Here is a 16,930-nt window from a genome sequence, read left to right as displayed (position 1 = left end):
TGATTTTGTTTCCACGAAGGCTTTGCTTTTAGAGAAGGGAAATGTAAAATTTAGTTATTTAATGCTCCACAAGAATTGTAAGAGAACACGTGAGTCACAATAATTGCTTCTAGTGGCCTTTGTTTTTAGTGGTGGATCGCTCATGTGGTTCACTGGCTCAGCTGGAGGAAATTGGTACGATTCATGGTCCATTTCAAGGGCCTGACTGACAGCCCTTTGTCATCATGTCTCACAAAAGACGTGTGGCTGCTGTACAGAACCAAGAGACCCCAGCAAATAGAGGTCACTAAGAGAACCAGTTTCTTCTGAATGGAGGGGATAAAGCCCTAAGCAGCACCATTATGGATTTCAGAACTACGTAATTCATAGAAGTGAATGTGGTACGTGTTGAAGCTCTTTGGAAGGGCACCTGGAGGCAGAGAGGGAGGCACATGTGAGGCGAAGCAATTCTGGCTGAATGATTTCTATTGATTTGAAGGAAAAACTCTATGTCAAGGCCATGCTTGACAAAGATGGCTACAGGAACGGGAAGATGTGGCAATGACACTGGATTTTGTAGATGAAATTTATACTTGCATCGTTATTATATTATGGAAGAGGGGAATGATCTCAGTGCGCGTCAGTTCTGTGTGTGTTGTTAAAGAGATGACAGTCCTGGAAAGGTATTGTGGTTCCAGGTAGAATCTTGCCAGCCAGGCTTTGCCGGGAAAAGAGGAGCCACTCCACTTCCAAGAGGACCAGCTCCCTCACCCTGTATTGAATATTGCTGAAACATGCATGTACACATTTTGCAGTGCCTTTTTGTCCCAAGGCATCTAAGCTCAAGTTGTCATATGGCCTGGATTTTCCTTCTTTGATATTTACAGCAGAGCTGAGCAGCAAGGCTGCTGAGTCACATCTGTGGAATTCTCTCTGTTGTTACTCAATCATGCTGTTTTCCCTGCAGGATGTAAAAAGTACAATAAAGGAGAAATGTGGTTCATTTTGGAACTATAGGGAGCGACCACAGACGGATACTCAACACAAGATTTTGTGTCTGCATCCTAAAAACTCAAAATAGGAAACAAACTACAAGAAGAGAGCTGTGATAGTTGCATAGCTCTCGTGTGCCATAAACCCAGTGTTATCTAAAAGAGGTTGTTTATAAGTTAACAGAGGGTTAATGGTCCATTCAATAACATCAGAAATTTTCAGTTTGTGTTTTACACAAAGTTTGCGGGTAAACTACTTGGATCAAGTGCCTATAGCACCTCATTAATTATAAGCCTCGGTCTATTGTCACTCTAAATATACATTTATTAACTTGTTTGTGTTTGCTCTTTTCACTGCAAATAATCAAATTGTCAAATATCTCAAACACAACAGGGTAGCAAGCTGAATCTATTTTTTAGTACCTTTATGTTTTTCCAGTTATCAACTGCGGCGATCCCGGAGTGCCAGCTAACGGGGTGAGATTTGGGAGTGATTTCACCTACAACCACACGGTCACGTTCCAGTGCTCCCCTGGTTTCACCATGGATGCCGATCGGGCCTCCTCTCTCATCTGCACCAAGACCCGCACCTGGAATGGCACCAAACCTCTCTGTAAAGGTAGAGTTGTATACGTTGACCTGATTGTATTTTTGGGTTACAGAATGATTAGCCTTTTTTTTTGCCTCTATCAGTTTTTGCATTAAAACACTGAAACCGACAGAAAACATAAAAGTCCTCTAATGCACCCTTGTTTCCTTGCAGCAATTGTATGTGGTCCACCACCCACCATCCCTAATGGACAGGTTGTTGGGACAGACTTCACCTGGGGCTCCAGCATAAGCTACTCCTGCAACCAAGGTTACCAGCTGTCCCTACCCACTGTGTTAACATGCCAAGGCAACGGCAACTGGAGTGGAGAGAAACCACAGTGCTTCCGTAAGTGGCATGTCATGATTTGTCTCTGACATTGTTTTACCCACGTATAGTGTAGTGTGTGTCCTCAGAAGAATATCGATTTAAAATGAAAAACGTGCAGTCGGTCACATCATCTCTCTGCTTCCATCTTTACAGCTGTTTTTTGTGGAGACCCGGGAATGCCAACACAGGGGAGAAGGGAGGACAGCGGTTTCACCTATCTCTCCTCCGTCTCCTTCTTCTGCGACCCGCCACTCGTCCTGGTCGGCTCATCGCGGAGATACTGCCAGTATGATGGCACCTGGAGTGGCACGCAGCCGTCTTGCATAGGTAAGCATGATTGTTTATGATTTGAGCCTATTGGGTATGTCCATAATCCTAAAACGGCACAGAAATCAGTGCCTCTATATAACAATATAAAAATAAGCTTGAACCTGACAGAAGCTTCTCTTTGGCTGGTCTGATTACTGCTTTCGGCTCACTTTTTAGTTCCGGTTGCTATTTTCCGCCAAGAAGTAAAACGGGAAACAGGCAAAACCATTAGACCTAGCTAAATAGCTGCTTAACTCCACGAGTCAGAATTAACTTGTGGAGTTATTTAAAGCCAGTACAAGAATTTATTGAATCATTTTCCAAGCAAGTATGGACTCAGTTAATTGCTGTAGTTCTGACAGGGTCAGGGTCCTTATTGATAGAATTTACAACATTTCTTATTGAATTTGATTTATTTCACTAATTGATGCAAACTCTATCCTTGCGATGGTGTGCAGTGCTAAAGCCATGAGGGGGTTGTTGTTAAAGGCATTCAGAAAGTCAGGAACAGATTAAAGATTAAATAAATAAAATAAATGTTTCCAGCCCTGGAGGTTGTTGTGGTGTTTGGATACTTTAAAATATGCACACATGCAAACCTTTGACCCTGCTGCTAGTAAACAGGAATTTCTTAAGGCCGCAGTCAATTTCTGGACTTTGTTTAACCAGATGTGTCATGTTGGAAAGATTAAACTAAGATTTAGTGAGATTCAGTCTATAAAAAATATGAATGTCATTTTACTTACTGTGTGTTACTGTATGGCTGCTGCTTTATTCTGCCTCTCGCAAAACCTTGGTTCACAGCAGAGTCTTCCTTTTTGTGGCTTTGTTCACCGTACAGAAAACAAGATGACTTCACAAAAAACTGTTTAAAATCTCTTTGAAACCTCGTACAAAAGTTCCGTTCATTCCTTGTCTTTATCTCTTTATTCTTTAAACTATAACTATACTATAGCTTATCTTATTTCCATAAGCTAAAATAAAGTTGTTTGAGAATGTTTATGTTCTTGTGAACAGAAAAGTAAAATGACAGACACATTGAAAAACAGTTGATTAACATTAAGTAATGGGCTTCATTCCTTCAGTAATATTCTCCATTAAGTAACTATAAAGTGCTACTGTTATTATTCATTTCAGCTGACATAAACTCACAAAGCCACCTAAATACAATAAAATGTTTCCTCTGCAAGCTGTACTACTACCTCCATCAGTAATAACGGCACTATGTGATGCATGAGAATCTGAAACTTTTGCACAGTACTGTATGTTTAGAGGACCTTCTGTATTGCGGGAATAGTTAGTATAGTTATCAAAGCATTTTTGTGTGTGTGTGTGTGTGTGTGTGTGTGTATGTGTGTTTGTATGTGTGTGTGTGGGGGGGCGTATTTCAGATCCCAGTCACACTACCTGTGGAGATTCTGGCACGCCTCTCTTTGGAAATCAGAACAACAGCCAGGGCTACCAGGTGAGAATATGTGGTCACTCCAGAAATTGATTTCCATATATTAAAAATGTGATGAAACCCCCAAAATGTGTTTTTTCTTTTACCTTAATGCCGTTCATATTGTACACTTCCCTCCTTTAATACTTATTTTGCAGGAGCAAACAGGAAGCATGACTTAATGGCTACTGCAATATTGATGTTACAGCACCGCTCAGCCCACATCTGTCTTTCTTCTGATACCATATTGAGAATGTTTTCTTTGTCTGTACTCATTTGTTATTTTCTGTACAGAGTTGAGTGACAAGGGCCCAGATGGCTTAGGGAAATGATGAAATAAATAAGCAATACAATAAATGGCAGCTGAATCCCCTACAGCTGCTTTATTTTCGTTGTTCTGGTTTTGGGTGTACTCCGAGCGACACGCTGTAATGCGCTGTTAATGTGATTAGTAACCCGACAACGGCAAGTGTAATAGCAAAGTTGCAGCTCCACTTCAGTAAAAACTGAGGTGTTATTTGGATTTTTATTCTTTTTTTTTTTTATGCATTTTCATTTACAGATCGGCAGTACGGTGTTCTTCAGCTGCAGAAAGGGCTACTTACTGCAGGGCTCGATTTCTCGCACCTGCCTACCAAACCTCACTTGGAGTGGCTTTCAACCTGAGTGCATTGGTAAGAACACAATCTAATAACAAGCTGAGGCCAATATCTCCCACATACTTCTGTCTTAACCCCTTGTCACGTTTTCTCTTCTGCTGTATAAACTTTTCCTTTATTTCTTGACTATCTCTCATCTGATTCCTGATCTCGCTCATCTTTTCATCCTTTTCTTGTCCCCTTTCTTTACTATTTTCTTTTCTTTTTTGGTCTCTTTAATCCTCCTCCCTCTCTCTGCAGCCCACCATTGCAGCCAGCCAGAGCTGCCAGCCCAGTCTGATGTGAGAGCCATTGAACTGCCATCCCTGGGCTACACACTGATCTATACATGTCAGCCCGGCTTCTACTTGGCTGGAGGATCAGAGCACAGGACGTGCAGGTCCGACGGTAGCTGGTCAGGGAAACCGCCTCTGTGTGCAGGTATAAACATTGTTACATTCGAGCCATGAGGGAACGCGAAGACGTGCTCGACACTCAAAAAGCTCATGCACCTGCTTTGCTGTTTTTTCTGATGCTAAATTTCACTCACATGGCTAAACAATGTAATCGCTGTAAGACTAAAAATGTGTGCACATGGCCATCCACTTTCAACATTTACATAGCTACGTGTATTAGACACTTAAAACACCCTGTATTTGTCATGCACAACTCCATAATGTGTATTTATAAGGATTATTGAGGCAGATAAAGAATTTGGGAAAACCGCAGATTCAGCTAATCCTGATGAATTGCTTTGTTAACGCTCGCTTATTCTCAGACACATGCCAGGGTAGGGTGGCCCATCCATCACGCAATTAGACTGCATGGAATTACCTACAGAAGCACGCACAAACGCGTAAGCTTCGTATCATTAGCAAGGGTGCAAAACTTGATTAGGCCAATGCTTCCCATTGATTAGGTTAGCAGAAGTAGCTCTTATAAATGGTGAAGTAGTGTTAAAAAGGTCTAGCAGACAAATAGACTGCCATTAAGATACCCTCATTGACTTAAATACATATGGAGGGGCCAAAAAAAGAGTAATCGACATACGATTATGTAGTGTAGAGAAATGCTAATAGCTGAAAGAGAAAGCTGCACTAGAGTTGGGGATATCCACGTGATAGATTCCATGTCGGGGCTTCTGCTGAAATATATAGGCTGATGGGTGTTTTTAAGGCCATGCCATTAAGTGTGAAGGCAAAAAAGAGAGAGCCTTAGCACATACAGGATATTAACAGCGCCTGTGGGTGAAGTGATGGAAGGGCAGCTCAAAAGACTGGCAGCTAATAAAGTACAAGGCAGTGGGAGTGTGTGTGTGATGTGCATGTTTCCTTGTGTCTGTATGCGTTTATCCGAGGTGATTTTTTTTGTCCTCATAAACTACCATCAGTATACCTGTCTTTGTTTGCGGTTGCGAGTAAAGCCCTCTCCGCTCTGTTTACCTGCGTGGGTGTATGTTTACTACTGTGATGTATTCCCGCGGCCCCCTGTGAGCAGTAAGGCATTATTAAAGCACTTCCGCTGAAGCTGTGAAACCGTGTCTCTCACGCCGCAGGGATACTTGAGCTGCTTTTTGACACATGACTCAAGTCCTATCACAGGCAGCCCTCACTCTGGCCACCACAGGGGTTATTAGGCGTAGACAGTAGTGATGGGTCGTTCGCGAACGAAATGGCTCTTAGAGCCGGCTCTTTGACGTGAACGACGCGAGCCGGCTCCTTGTCGCGAGCCGTCACGTGGGTTTTTTTTTTTTTTTTTCTTTCTCTCAGCCTCTCTCTCGCACTTTTTTTCCGCTTCACTCTGCACGCGAGCCTTGTGCTTTACGCTGGGCAGAGGGGGGAGGGGCGGTAGTTACACTCAGTAGCACAGGAACAGAGCCAGAGAGAGAGAAAGAGAGGCAGGGACAACAACATTAGAAAGGTATAGTAATCATCCACAACTATTTTCGGTTGCAGATGATAAAGGATTGAGAAAGTTTATTCATGCAGGTCCATATGACAGAGAATATGCATGTTCTTTTAGTTTTCATATTATAATTTATATTTAATTGTGTTGTGGTTTGCAGTCTTTTGTGTTCTTTTCACTTTAAATTTGTGAAAGGAAAAAGCTGAAAATTTAAATAGTTAAAACTTGAAATGTGAATAGTTGATTTTTGTATTATATGATTTATTTATTACATTTTATGTGGAGTGAATAAATAAAAGTATATTTACGGTGGCCCCTAGAGACAAAGCACATACAAACTTCAAATCACGTACGAACTCTGAAGCATGTACAAACTCCAAAACACGTAAAAACACGTACAAACTCCAAAACACGTAAAAACTCCAAAAACACGTAAAAACACGTACAAACTCCGAAGCACGTAAAAACTCAGAAGCATATAAAAACTCAGAAGCACATAAAAACTCAAAACACGTACAAAAGACAACAGAAGTGCTCCAGGATGCTGGGCGCAGTGTTGAGCCTTTGTTATCTTGTGGCTACACAAGCCAGCAAGTACCAACGACCGGATTTGGTGTGTGGTAATAACAGGTAAATGAACTTTTTTTTAAATTATTTGAATATATATATGAGTGCCTGTGTATAAATACACAAACAATACACACATGCTTTCAATTGTGTAATTTAAGTGATCTAGTAGCTCTGCTTTGGAAGTTCAGTTCATGCTAGAAATGTGTTTTGGAGTTTGTACGTGTTTTGTCTCTAGGGGCCACCGCATATATTTATATATAAACATATATAAATAAAACCACTTGTTTTTACGTTAGTAATTCCTTTTGTGCATAATTTTATATTATTGTTAATAATAAATTAATTAAAGCAACAAAACAACCTGAAGAGCCGGTTCGGAGCCGAAAGAGCCGGCTCTTTTTAGTGAGCCGAACCGAAAGAGCCGGATCTCTAAAAAGAGCCGGAAATCCCATCACTAGTAGACAGGAAGTGCTGATGGTGACATCCTTCTACTGCAATTACCTTCGAGCTGTTGTGGTGAAAGTAGAAATGAGATCTTCTTTTGTCACTTCTTGAGGCCCACACTGTACCTGTTTACAGGATACTCAGGTTTATTGTTTTCTTCTGTTAATATTGTGTGTTGTGCTCTCTTTAGCTGATATTCGCCCAAGTGGTAGGGGCCCGGTGGTGCCAGTGCAGGAGCCGTCCTCCAAGCACCCAGGTAAGAAAGGCACTCCTGGGATGTAAGATTACCATACTTAAACTCCTAAATGTGCTCAAATAAAGTCTATAACAAAAAAAAATGTCGTGTGAAACCTTGTTATCTACAATACGTACCTGACTTCAGTGATTAGTTCTACCTTTAAGCTGATTTCGTAGTCTGACGTTTTCTGCTGAATTGTGCAGGAACTGCGAATCGTGTCCTGAACTGTCATGGGAAATCTGTCTGTACATTCCAAACATTTGTTTATTGAACCTTCTGATGAATTCTTTAAAAGACAGAATTTAAATATCAATTTGCAATATTTTTGCTACATCCAGGATTTTTGTGCAAATTATTGTTTAGTACTCAGAGAGCGCAAATCTCCCTGAAGTTCGATGTATAGCTCTCTCAATATGATATATTACCTGATATGGTTTCTTGAATTTTTTTTTCAAGCTTTGACCTTGGGTGCTAACAGCAAAGGTCAAGTTAAAACGCCAGCCTAGGTACTCATGTTCACCAAGGCCTAGCAAATTGTTGTGTAGTCCATCCATTACAAATTGTGGGTAATATAGCTATTTAACAGATTTTCACATGTGGTGTAAACTTAACCTTGACTTGATTTTCACCAAAATTAAATCAGCTTGAGTTCTTATTGGTATCTACCGTCACACATTCAAAAATAACATGAAAACTGTGGACTCAAGGCTGCGGACAAACAGAGAGACAGTCAAACACAGAAACGGAAGCAATTACAATACTTCCTCGCTATGGGGGCACAAAAAACATACGAGGGTTTAGGGTTAAAAAAATCAAACCGAAGATCTAGAGGTCTCAAAAACTCATGTATCAAATATCAAAGACTTGTAATCACGAGGTTAATTTTGCAGAAACCCCCTCTGCAAAATAAAACACCTTATTTTTACTATTCATTCTTCCTTTGTCTTTCAGTTCCTGTTGGTGTGTTTGCTAAGAACTCCCTCTGGAGGGGATCCTACGAGTACCTCGGGAAGAAGCAACCAGCTATGTTGAGCATCACTGCCTTTGAACCCTTTAGCAACCGGGTTAATGGGACACTCATCGACCACAGTGGAGTAGAACTTAAACTGGCAGGTGAGTACAACAGTAACTCAAGATCTTCAAAAGATAAACATCACTCATAAAAACAGTCTGTGTGGGTCAGTTCTTCTAAATTGCTTCTCATATCAGAGATCCGACTGAGTTTGCTTTTATCCAAATTTCAAGTGAGTTCAAGAAGCAAGAAATCAGTGTGGTCTCTGCTTGAATTGGATTATTGCTGCTGTAACAGAGCAGCAGACATTTTATATTATTCTCAGTGGTATAATCACTGCACAGCTGCAATCATCATCAAATTTCATCAGTAGCAGCCTGGACACTTCACTCCTGTAGCTGCTAGTATTTATATATAGTATTCACATATTTTCAATAGACAAACTGAGCAACAAACTATAAATTTCCCTTTTTTAACTAGCTTTCAAAATGTTTAAGATTGTTTTTATGAATTTTATCTTTTAATAGATCCATCATTTAAATGGGAAGTCTGATGAGATTTTTCCTCTGCCTAGGCAAAGCTTTCGCATTTCCAGAACTCGGTTTTGTCCCTAAACGATTAAAAACCCATCAGTAAGACCTGCTGTAGCACCGGCTGACAGATATCTTTATTATAGAGGTGTTATATTGAGTTGACTTCACATACACTGTAGGTTTTTATGGGGTTTATTGACAGTGACAAAAAAAGTTGGTTATTGTCGGCCATAATCTTTCATTACAAATTGCCTCGCTTGGAAGGGGAATAAAAGTGAAATGGGAACACTGTTTAATAAAACTTAAGCAACTGTGTGTTACTATACGAGTTATTGTATGAATCACAGCAGCGAGCAGCAACGATTGGGCTCTCGCACCTTCACAGTTTCTTTTTTTTGTGTTTTGTTTAATGGCACGTCTATCGCTGCATGTCATGTGTAGAACACACAATATAAATACAGAGAAAATTAAAGATTCATTAAAGCCAGTAGACTGCGCTTCGTGCCTCCAGGCTGGGAACCGTCTCAAAATTTAATAATGTATTTTTACCTGCAGTAATTCTTGGCAAAACAGTGCCATAGCCAGTCAGTTTATCAAAAGTGCAAAAGTTTCACTAAGGTCTTAAGACAAAATATGTTAATTTTAAATGGCTCTCAAGGAAGAAAAGTCTGATTTTTTTTTTTTTTTTAAAAAGGAGATTGGACTTATGTTGCTGCTCCAGGATTTTCTTTTGCACACCTTTGATGTTTCACGCGGCCTGCTTGCGGCCTGCCACATGCTGGTGAAACTTCTGACGTGCACGTGTCTATTGTGCGTCCTCAAAAATGCATTTTAGTGAGAGGGGAACATGAAAGTAGAATACTGAAACATTTTCAAGAGGGCGCCACCTTGCACCCGTTTCCTAAAAGCCTAAATTTAGATTCATTTATTAGACAGTGTTGGTGACTTGCCATTATCCATAAGAGTTCCATTTTCCCACGGGGGATTCACAAGATAACGACAGGTGGACAGAAACAGAAGAAAGAGTCGACATGAACTCAACAAGAGGCCGGCTCAGAGCAAATGTCATGTCTTTTTATCAAACGAGTGTCTGTTTTTCCGAAATAACTGCAACCCCTTTTCTACAGGTACATATAAGAGAGAGGATGCTCAGCTGGTGCTGCAGGTTCATCAGATCAGAGGCCCTGTGGAGATCTTTGTCAACAAGTTCAAAATGGACAACTGGTCCCTAGATGGACGTGTAAGTGCAAGGGTCTGGTCCAGAACAACACCTCTTGTTGTACTTGAAAAGATTTTACACAACATACACACACGCATCTACATTGTGAACTATGTCGAGCACACTAACCTTGTCACTCTAGGGAGATGGAGGGCCCACCAAGAGTTTTCTCTTTAATTAAAATGTCAGTTAAATCATTGCCTGGTAATCAGGACTCCACAGACCCACACCACCCCCTTTCACTCTTCTCTCCCATATTATCCTCCGACCTCAGGCACCACTAATACACTCTCTCCCAATTAATTAAAAAAAAGCAGGTCACAGTAAATGTGGTTATGTGGTGCTGTGTTTATTCAAACATGCGTATGTGTCATACGATGCACATCACATGAGTGTGCCCCGGTGCGAATCCTCTGTGTAATCCTCTTGGGTAACAAGCTCACATGTGTGCAGCGGGGCTGAGTGTGCGTATGTTTGTTCTCTGGATCAGAAAAAAAAAAGAAAAAAACCCGTCACATTAAATGTCAGCCACGCGAGTGCCTCTCAGCTCTTTTTGACGTGATATTTCATTTTCTGCGTGCACCAGCTGCTGACACTTTGGTGATACGCTCCTTTGTGAAGCCGGGATGTGACACATTAAGCGTCTGTCTTCCAATCCTTTCTCTCCCCAGGTGTCCTACATCTCTTCTTCCAACTCCTACGTGTACCAGGGAGTTGTCACCGGAAAAGGCTTTGGCCAATTTGGTCTCCAGAGACTGGGTGAGTGAGTGGTCCACTTGGTCACAGAAACCTGTGACCGAGTGATCTCCTGGGAAGATTTTGTTTTTCTTTGGATTTCTATTCAGAAAAAAATGTCACTTGAGATGTATGTAATGTCTCTAAGCTCTTACAGCATACACTGTGGTGGGTTTCACTTATCTGTACAGTGTAAATACTCTTTAGGATCATGTGTCTGTGAAGCTAGCAAGAGGCAAACACAAATGACATCCGTATACACAAACCATACACTCACATTCATAAACAGCTAAACAGAATGTTTCCTTTGACAGTTATTTGTTGACACCTGTAGTCTTTGCCAAGTAGCCTCATATCTGGCAGTTTTCATGTAGCAAATATTATCTGTTCATTGCTGTGCGTCATTCTGTAGTTCCTTCAGCAACTTCAGCTTTGCTGCCAGAGATGTAGAAGTGCTTTTCAAAGAGTTACAGCTGTCCACATACAAGGTGTGATCAGAAGGTTTTGGAAACAAGCCCATAAGATTAAAACATTGAATCAATTAAAACTGATTTAAAGTTAGTATCTGTCCTGAGTGCAGTCTGGATAGCCCCAAGAAAATCATACTGAGCAGGAGATCTGACATTTCCCATCTACCTCCTTTTGCACTGTGAACAAGATTTTTCCACAGAATTAAAATTTTACTTTTAACCTGACCTGGCCTTCATGTGGATGATCATCCCTGGTGATGGGGGTCCATCTCAGCAGTTTTTTGCCAAAGGGTCCACAGTTTGTTTCTAAGCTCAAAGGCAAACCGTCAGTTGAAGAGTGACCAGGAGCATGCTGTTCGATTATTTTTCTTTTAGACATGGGGTTATGCACTGTAAATCTGTCCCCCAGGGTGAGACTGTTATTGTAGAGTTCTACTGAAACGCCCTGAGGCGTCTAGGGGGAGAGCGCTGAGTGGAAACGGCATCAAGTGTGTGCCAACCTGCCATCTCCAGCCAGCGCAGAGCACTTTGAAAACGCAGGAGGTTTTTGGCTACACGTACACAATCTTTGATCACCATCTGCCCCACAAGCCATATTTGCCTCCTGCAACATTGTCCACTCCTTGAAAATGAAACTGAAGGGTCCCTGTTTTGACAGACTGCCGCGCCTCACATAAGCACAAGTGCAAATGGACGGAACAAAACTTCCACTGACAGATCGAAACGTAGCAGTTGCGGTAAAAACAGCCGTGAAAGATATGAACAGAGCTTTAGATCTTCTCATGCACCCAAGAGCTGTTTAATCAAGCTGTAGATGAACTGTGCATTAGTATTTTTTAAGGCACATTTTTCACCACGCCTTGTATCCTGTCTCAAATTTGTGATGTATTATGCAACTCATACATGCCTTATGTGTTAAAGGTACAGTGTGTAAAATTTCACCACTAGCTGTCAGCAGATTTCTTACTCAAGTGCAGAATCCTTGCTACAGGGGCCACTTATTAATCCCTAAGGAAATTGGGGATTAAGATCAAGGATTAGGGAAAAACAACTCTGGCCGCCCTTCATCTGTAGAGAGTATATAGTCGGTCAGTCTGCTGTTTACCTGTCAATATGTGCCCAAATCTATTTACCCTGGAGGAAGCTGTAAAACTGTGAAAGGAGTCCGATACAAGTCGATGAGTCAGTCAAGCTCACTTCTGGCGAGTTGTTGAGGACATCCTGAACTTTATTGTCACTAAGGACTGCTGTTAGCTGACAGTAGTGAAAACTTCTTTGAAGTAGATCTAACATTGTTTAAGTCAATGCAGATAACCTCTCATACGATGTTAAAATGTAATCAAATGGTTTATCAGAGGGAAAGACGGATTTTTAGGACACTCAAGACTGAAACATTAGCTGGAATAATGCTAGCTTATAACAAGCTGTTGTTGTTATTTAGCCGTCTCGTTATCAGCTGTGTGGAGACAGGAGGGTCCCATGTATAATTTGCTAACATAGATTAATTGCAACAACATCGGGTATAAAAAAGCATGTTTGCACATGTTTTCATCTGTTAGCACCCTGACTTTAGTTTACCAGATGAGGCATGACGTGAGGAAGAAATGAGGGACGAGAGAGAGAGCAGTGTTGGAGGAGGAGAAAGATATAATGAGACAGAGATGATGAAAATATACATTAACAAATTGGACAATGGGCTTGCTCATAGGGGGTCATATAATTGTTGGGTTTTTCGCTGTATCTATTAATGTGCGATCTACTGTACAATATAAAGCACCTTGAGGCGACTGCTGTTGTGATTTGGCGCTATATAAATAAAATTGAATTGAATTGACAAGACCCGATTAAGCAATTTAATTCAGTTCAATTTTATTTATACAGCGCCAAATCACAACAACAGTCGCCTCAAGGCAATTTATATTGTAAGGGGTAGACCCTACAATAATACATACAGAGAAAAACCCAACAATCATTTGATCCCCTGTGAGCAAGCACTTTAGCGACAGTGGGAAGCAAAAACTCCCTTTTAACAGGAAGAAACCTCCAGCAGAACCAGGCTCAGGGAGGGGCGGGGCCATCTGCCGTGACTGGTTGGGGTGAGAGAAGGAAGACGGGATGGCAATGTCCATCTTGTCCACTGTTTTCAAGATGTTTGGGCAACATCAAAACATCAAAAGCACTTGCTCCTATGGATTTTGAAAGTATTATATCTAACTTTAGGAGAATGCATCAGTGTGTTGGAAGCCATTATGGCTCACTAATCAGTGTATATATTTATAAGTACAATATTATTTTTTCTGTTGAACAATATCCCTAAAATTACATACTGTACCTTTAAACCTGAAGTAACATTGCTTTTGTGTCAGATCCACCTGACATACAATGCTTCAATGCACCAATACATGGCTTTCTTTTATGTCAGAAATTAATGATGCATGTGTCATAAAAAAGAGAGTATATTTAAGGCCCTTTTTTAACTGTATTGCTGTACATTTATTCTTTAATTTTACATCATTCTTCATATTAGTTCTGGTTTAAGAACTAATCCACAAAAAAATGGGAAAAGTTGGGGACGTGAATTTAAAGTTCCTATAACAGAAACCGTACATTGGGCTTAGTGTGATTTCTGAGTGGGTACCTTAAATTGCTTAGTAATCTGATAATAACTTAAATGAAAGATTACTTTTGTCCTAAGCTTCCATCAGCAGTCTGGGACGCTTGATTAAGCATTGTTAATTTCTCACGTACCCGTGATAGGTTTTGCCTCGCTCCGAGTCTCTTTAGCTCACGGTATTCATTAAAGGTCGCTGCGCTATACAGAGAAACGAGTAGAGGAAGAATGAATTGTGACATTGTTATGTTTAAAATAGATCCGCTGTCCTCCAGATTTTTTTTTTTTAATCTGCTCACATGATGTCATATCTCGTATTCACATAAACAGTTAAATCGCAAATGCTGCTGCTGCTTTGGCTGCTTTCGTATTTGCAGAGACATATTTCAGAGGAATTTAGCAGCTTTTGAAAAGCAAAGCCCACGCTGGAGATGCTTCCATATTGGCTGCTAGACAAACTAAAGAAGCCAAAGTGTAGGTACAAAGACGGATCAGATACAAGCAGGAATTTGGAATTGAGCGCAAAGTTACGCCGAGGGTAACATAGATTAAGTGTGTGTGTGTGTACACGGTGAAAGTGGATGTGAAAATCTGCTGTAGTGACAAAGGTGTTTGAACAGCGGGTGCGGTCCACAGATACACACATGCACATCCTGCTACAACAAACTGATTGAGCAAACAGCTCTTAATTAATACCGAGGGTTAGGGCTTATACCAGGGTATTCATGTGTACGCAGGTTTAAGCGTTTATTTTAAAAAAATTTAAAAAGCAGATGCGTGTGTGGGAGGTGGGCTAGACATCTTTGAAATAATCCAACTTAATTTGTCGACATTTTGCGTTTTGTTTTTAACTCGGCGGTGTAACCGCCAGTGCGGTCTGCCTGTGTTTGTGCATCTGTTTGTGTGCGGTGGGGGGTTGATTGGCAAACACCGCACAACCCGCTAATTTAATTCCTTCCTGTTTGTCTCTCATCCTTTATTGGAGTGTTTTTGGCATTCCGTGGCAAACAGGTGGGCTGTCACTCCTCCGCTGTTGCTGTTACAGACACACACCTCCATAAATTAGAGAATGAATCTGAAATGAGTTAATAGCTGTCGGGCTTTGATGTCAGTAATTAAGAGTCATTGTTGGGATAATGAAATTTGACATTCCCAGGGGGCGAAATGAAGCTAAAGTAAAGCAATAAACCAAGAAGAAGAAAAAAAGCCAGTTTATGCTGCTCGGGCTATTATTTATAAATGGAGTCTTCCTGGTAGCCTTCTTCAGTCATCACAAATTCTTTTATGAAATTGTTATCCTATTTATTTCCACTTATGGACTGAGGAGGATAATATCACTTTTGTTTATTGGAACTTTTTTTTATGGGACTTAATTGTAGTCATACGCTGAAGTAATGCTCATGTAATGTCTCAACTTCTTGTCTGTCTCTCTTCCAGAGAGTATAGATCCCAGCAGAGACCAACAAGGCTACAACTTTGCCTCCAACAGCAGTTCAGTGGCAGCAGCCATCCTAGTGCCTTTTATAGCCATGATCATTGCAGGCTTCGCTCTGTACCTCTACAAACACAGGTAAGGCTCGCTACAACTCCAAGCTGATCTTTATTATTTCCCTATTCAAGGAGGAGTGTCCTTGAATAAGACCAGAAAAATGACAAACAACATTTTCTGATAGCTTATTTTATTTGTTGACAGTGCTGAAGAAATGCTTAGTGCGATTACATTTCAGGAAATGAAGCATCCAAGTGGCCGCATCCTATTCAAGTCATTCTCCCTATGTTTATAAAAGCAATATCATTGCATCAGTGATTAGGTTACCCATATTCTGCACGGATTCCTTTTCTTTTTTACTTTGTGAGCCTGCAAGAATATTGAGGCGCACATGCTTTATTGTTCAAAATACACAATACACTGCAGACACAGGGAACAGCAGAGGCATGAAGCAGACCGATATGACACAAGACAAGTGACAAGGGAGAGAAAACAACACATGCATATAAGAGAAGCTGACAGGGAATATGTTTACTTGAAGTTCTTTCCAAGTTGGTGAAGTTTGCTCTTGCTTGAGTATATGCATCCTCCTCCAAAATACATTAACTTCAACTTCACTTTTTTTAATCCACTAAAGGCATATGTTACCCTCAATATGAGAAAATCTGTGATAACAGGAAACCTTCCCTGCAGAGAAAATTTGCTTCGTAACCATGACACAGCAGATTGTGGATGCTCACAACATTAGGAACATCTGGTGCTAGGAGTGGATAAAGATTATTGTTCATCCACCCCCACCCACACCTCCTTTTGTTTTGTTTTTTTAGAAGAAGACCCAAAGTTCCCTTCAATGGTTACGTGGGCCATGAGAACACTAACGGGCGAGCCACGTTCGAGAACCCCATGTATGACCGCAACATCCAACCCACTGACATCATGGCCAATGAGACAGAGTTCACAGTCAGCACAGTGTGCACAGCTGTATAGCAACCGCTTCCTCTGAAGGTGAGTACCACACCACCGTTGGGTCACCCTGGCTGCACGATATAAAAATAACTTGGAACTTCAGGCATCCATGATTTCATATTTTTCTCTGAGCGTAGATAACGTGAGTCTGAGATAATCGCACATCTGAGGCGCCACAACTGTTGAAGCAAGACACAGTTTCTCCGAATGTAGTTTCAGACTCAACCTTTTACCTTCGTCCCATAAAGACTTTTCTATGAATAGAAAAAAACCAGGGATTGGTTTTCCTCCTGCAGTCTTCCCTTTGATCCGCACACCATCATATTAATTGTATAAAAAAAATAAAGTGTAGTTTGTTTATAAAAATAGAATGGTTATTTGGAATCATGGGAAAATGACATTAATGCATATATTTTCTCTGCTCTCTGTCATCTTTATCGTCTCCATTGTTTGTTTCTTT

The 16,930-nt window shown here is 40.8% G+C and overlaps 1 protein-coding gene across 1 annotated transcript in view; it reads left to right on the top strand.

The window, feature by feature from the left end:
* Positions 1 to 16,930, top strand: part of csmd2 (CUB and Sushi multiple domains 2) — a 290,206-nt gene that overhangs the window by 267,996 nt on the left and 5,280 nt on the right. The window contains exons 60-71 of the mRNA XM_085395216.1: positions 1,411 to 1,590; positions 1,735 to 1,908; positions 2,044 to 2,217; positions 3,591 to 3,664; positions 4,203 to 4,314; positions 4,540 to 4,719; positions 7,388 to 7,453; positions 8,387 to 8,548; positions 10,108 to 10,220; positions 10,871 to 10,958; positions 15,453 to 15,585; positions 16,332 to 16,509. Of these exons, the coding sequence (XP_085251342.1) occupies positions 1,411 to 1,590; positions 1,735 to 1,908; positions 2,044 to 2,217; positions 3,591 to 3,664; positions 4,203 to 4,314; positions 4,540 to 4,719; positions 7,388 to 7,453; positions 8,387 to 8,548; positions 10,108 to 10,220; positions 10,871 to 10,958; positions 15,453 to 15,585; positions 16,332 to 16,491 (1,616 nt within the window). The 3' untranslated portion in view covers positions 16,492 to 16,509. The remainder of the gene's footprint in view (positions 1 to 1,410; positions 1,591 to 1,734; positions 1,909 to 2,043; positions 2,218 to 3,590; positions 3,665 to 4,202; positions 4,315 to 4,539; positions 4,720 to 7,387; positions 7,454 to 8,386; positions 8,549 to 10,107; positions 10,221 to 10,870; positions 10,959 to 15,452; positions 15,586 to 16,331; positions 16,510 to 16,930) is intronic.

The sequence above is a fragment of the Rhamphochromis longiceps genome, linkage group LG22 (genome assembly GCF_057381845.1).
Source record: "Rhamphochromis longiceps isolate RC_006_pf linkage group LG22, R_longiceps_female_GT1.1, whole genome shotgun sequence".
NCBI classification, from domain to species: domain Eukaryota; kingdom Metazoa; phylum Chordata; class Actinopteri; order Cichliformes; family Cichlidae; genus Rhamphochromis; species Rhamphochromis longiceps.
Note: the sequence above shows the minus strand (reverse complement) of the source record. Positions and strands in the feature narration are given on the sequence as shown.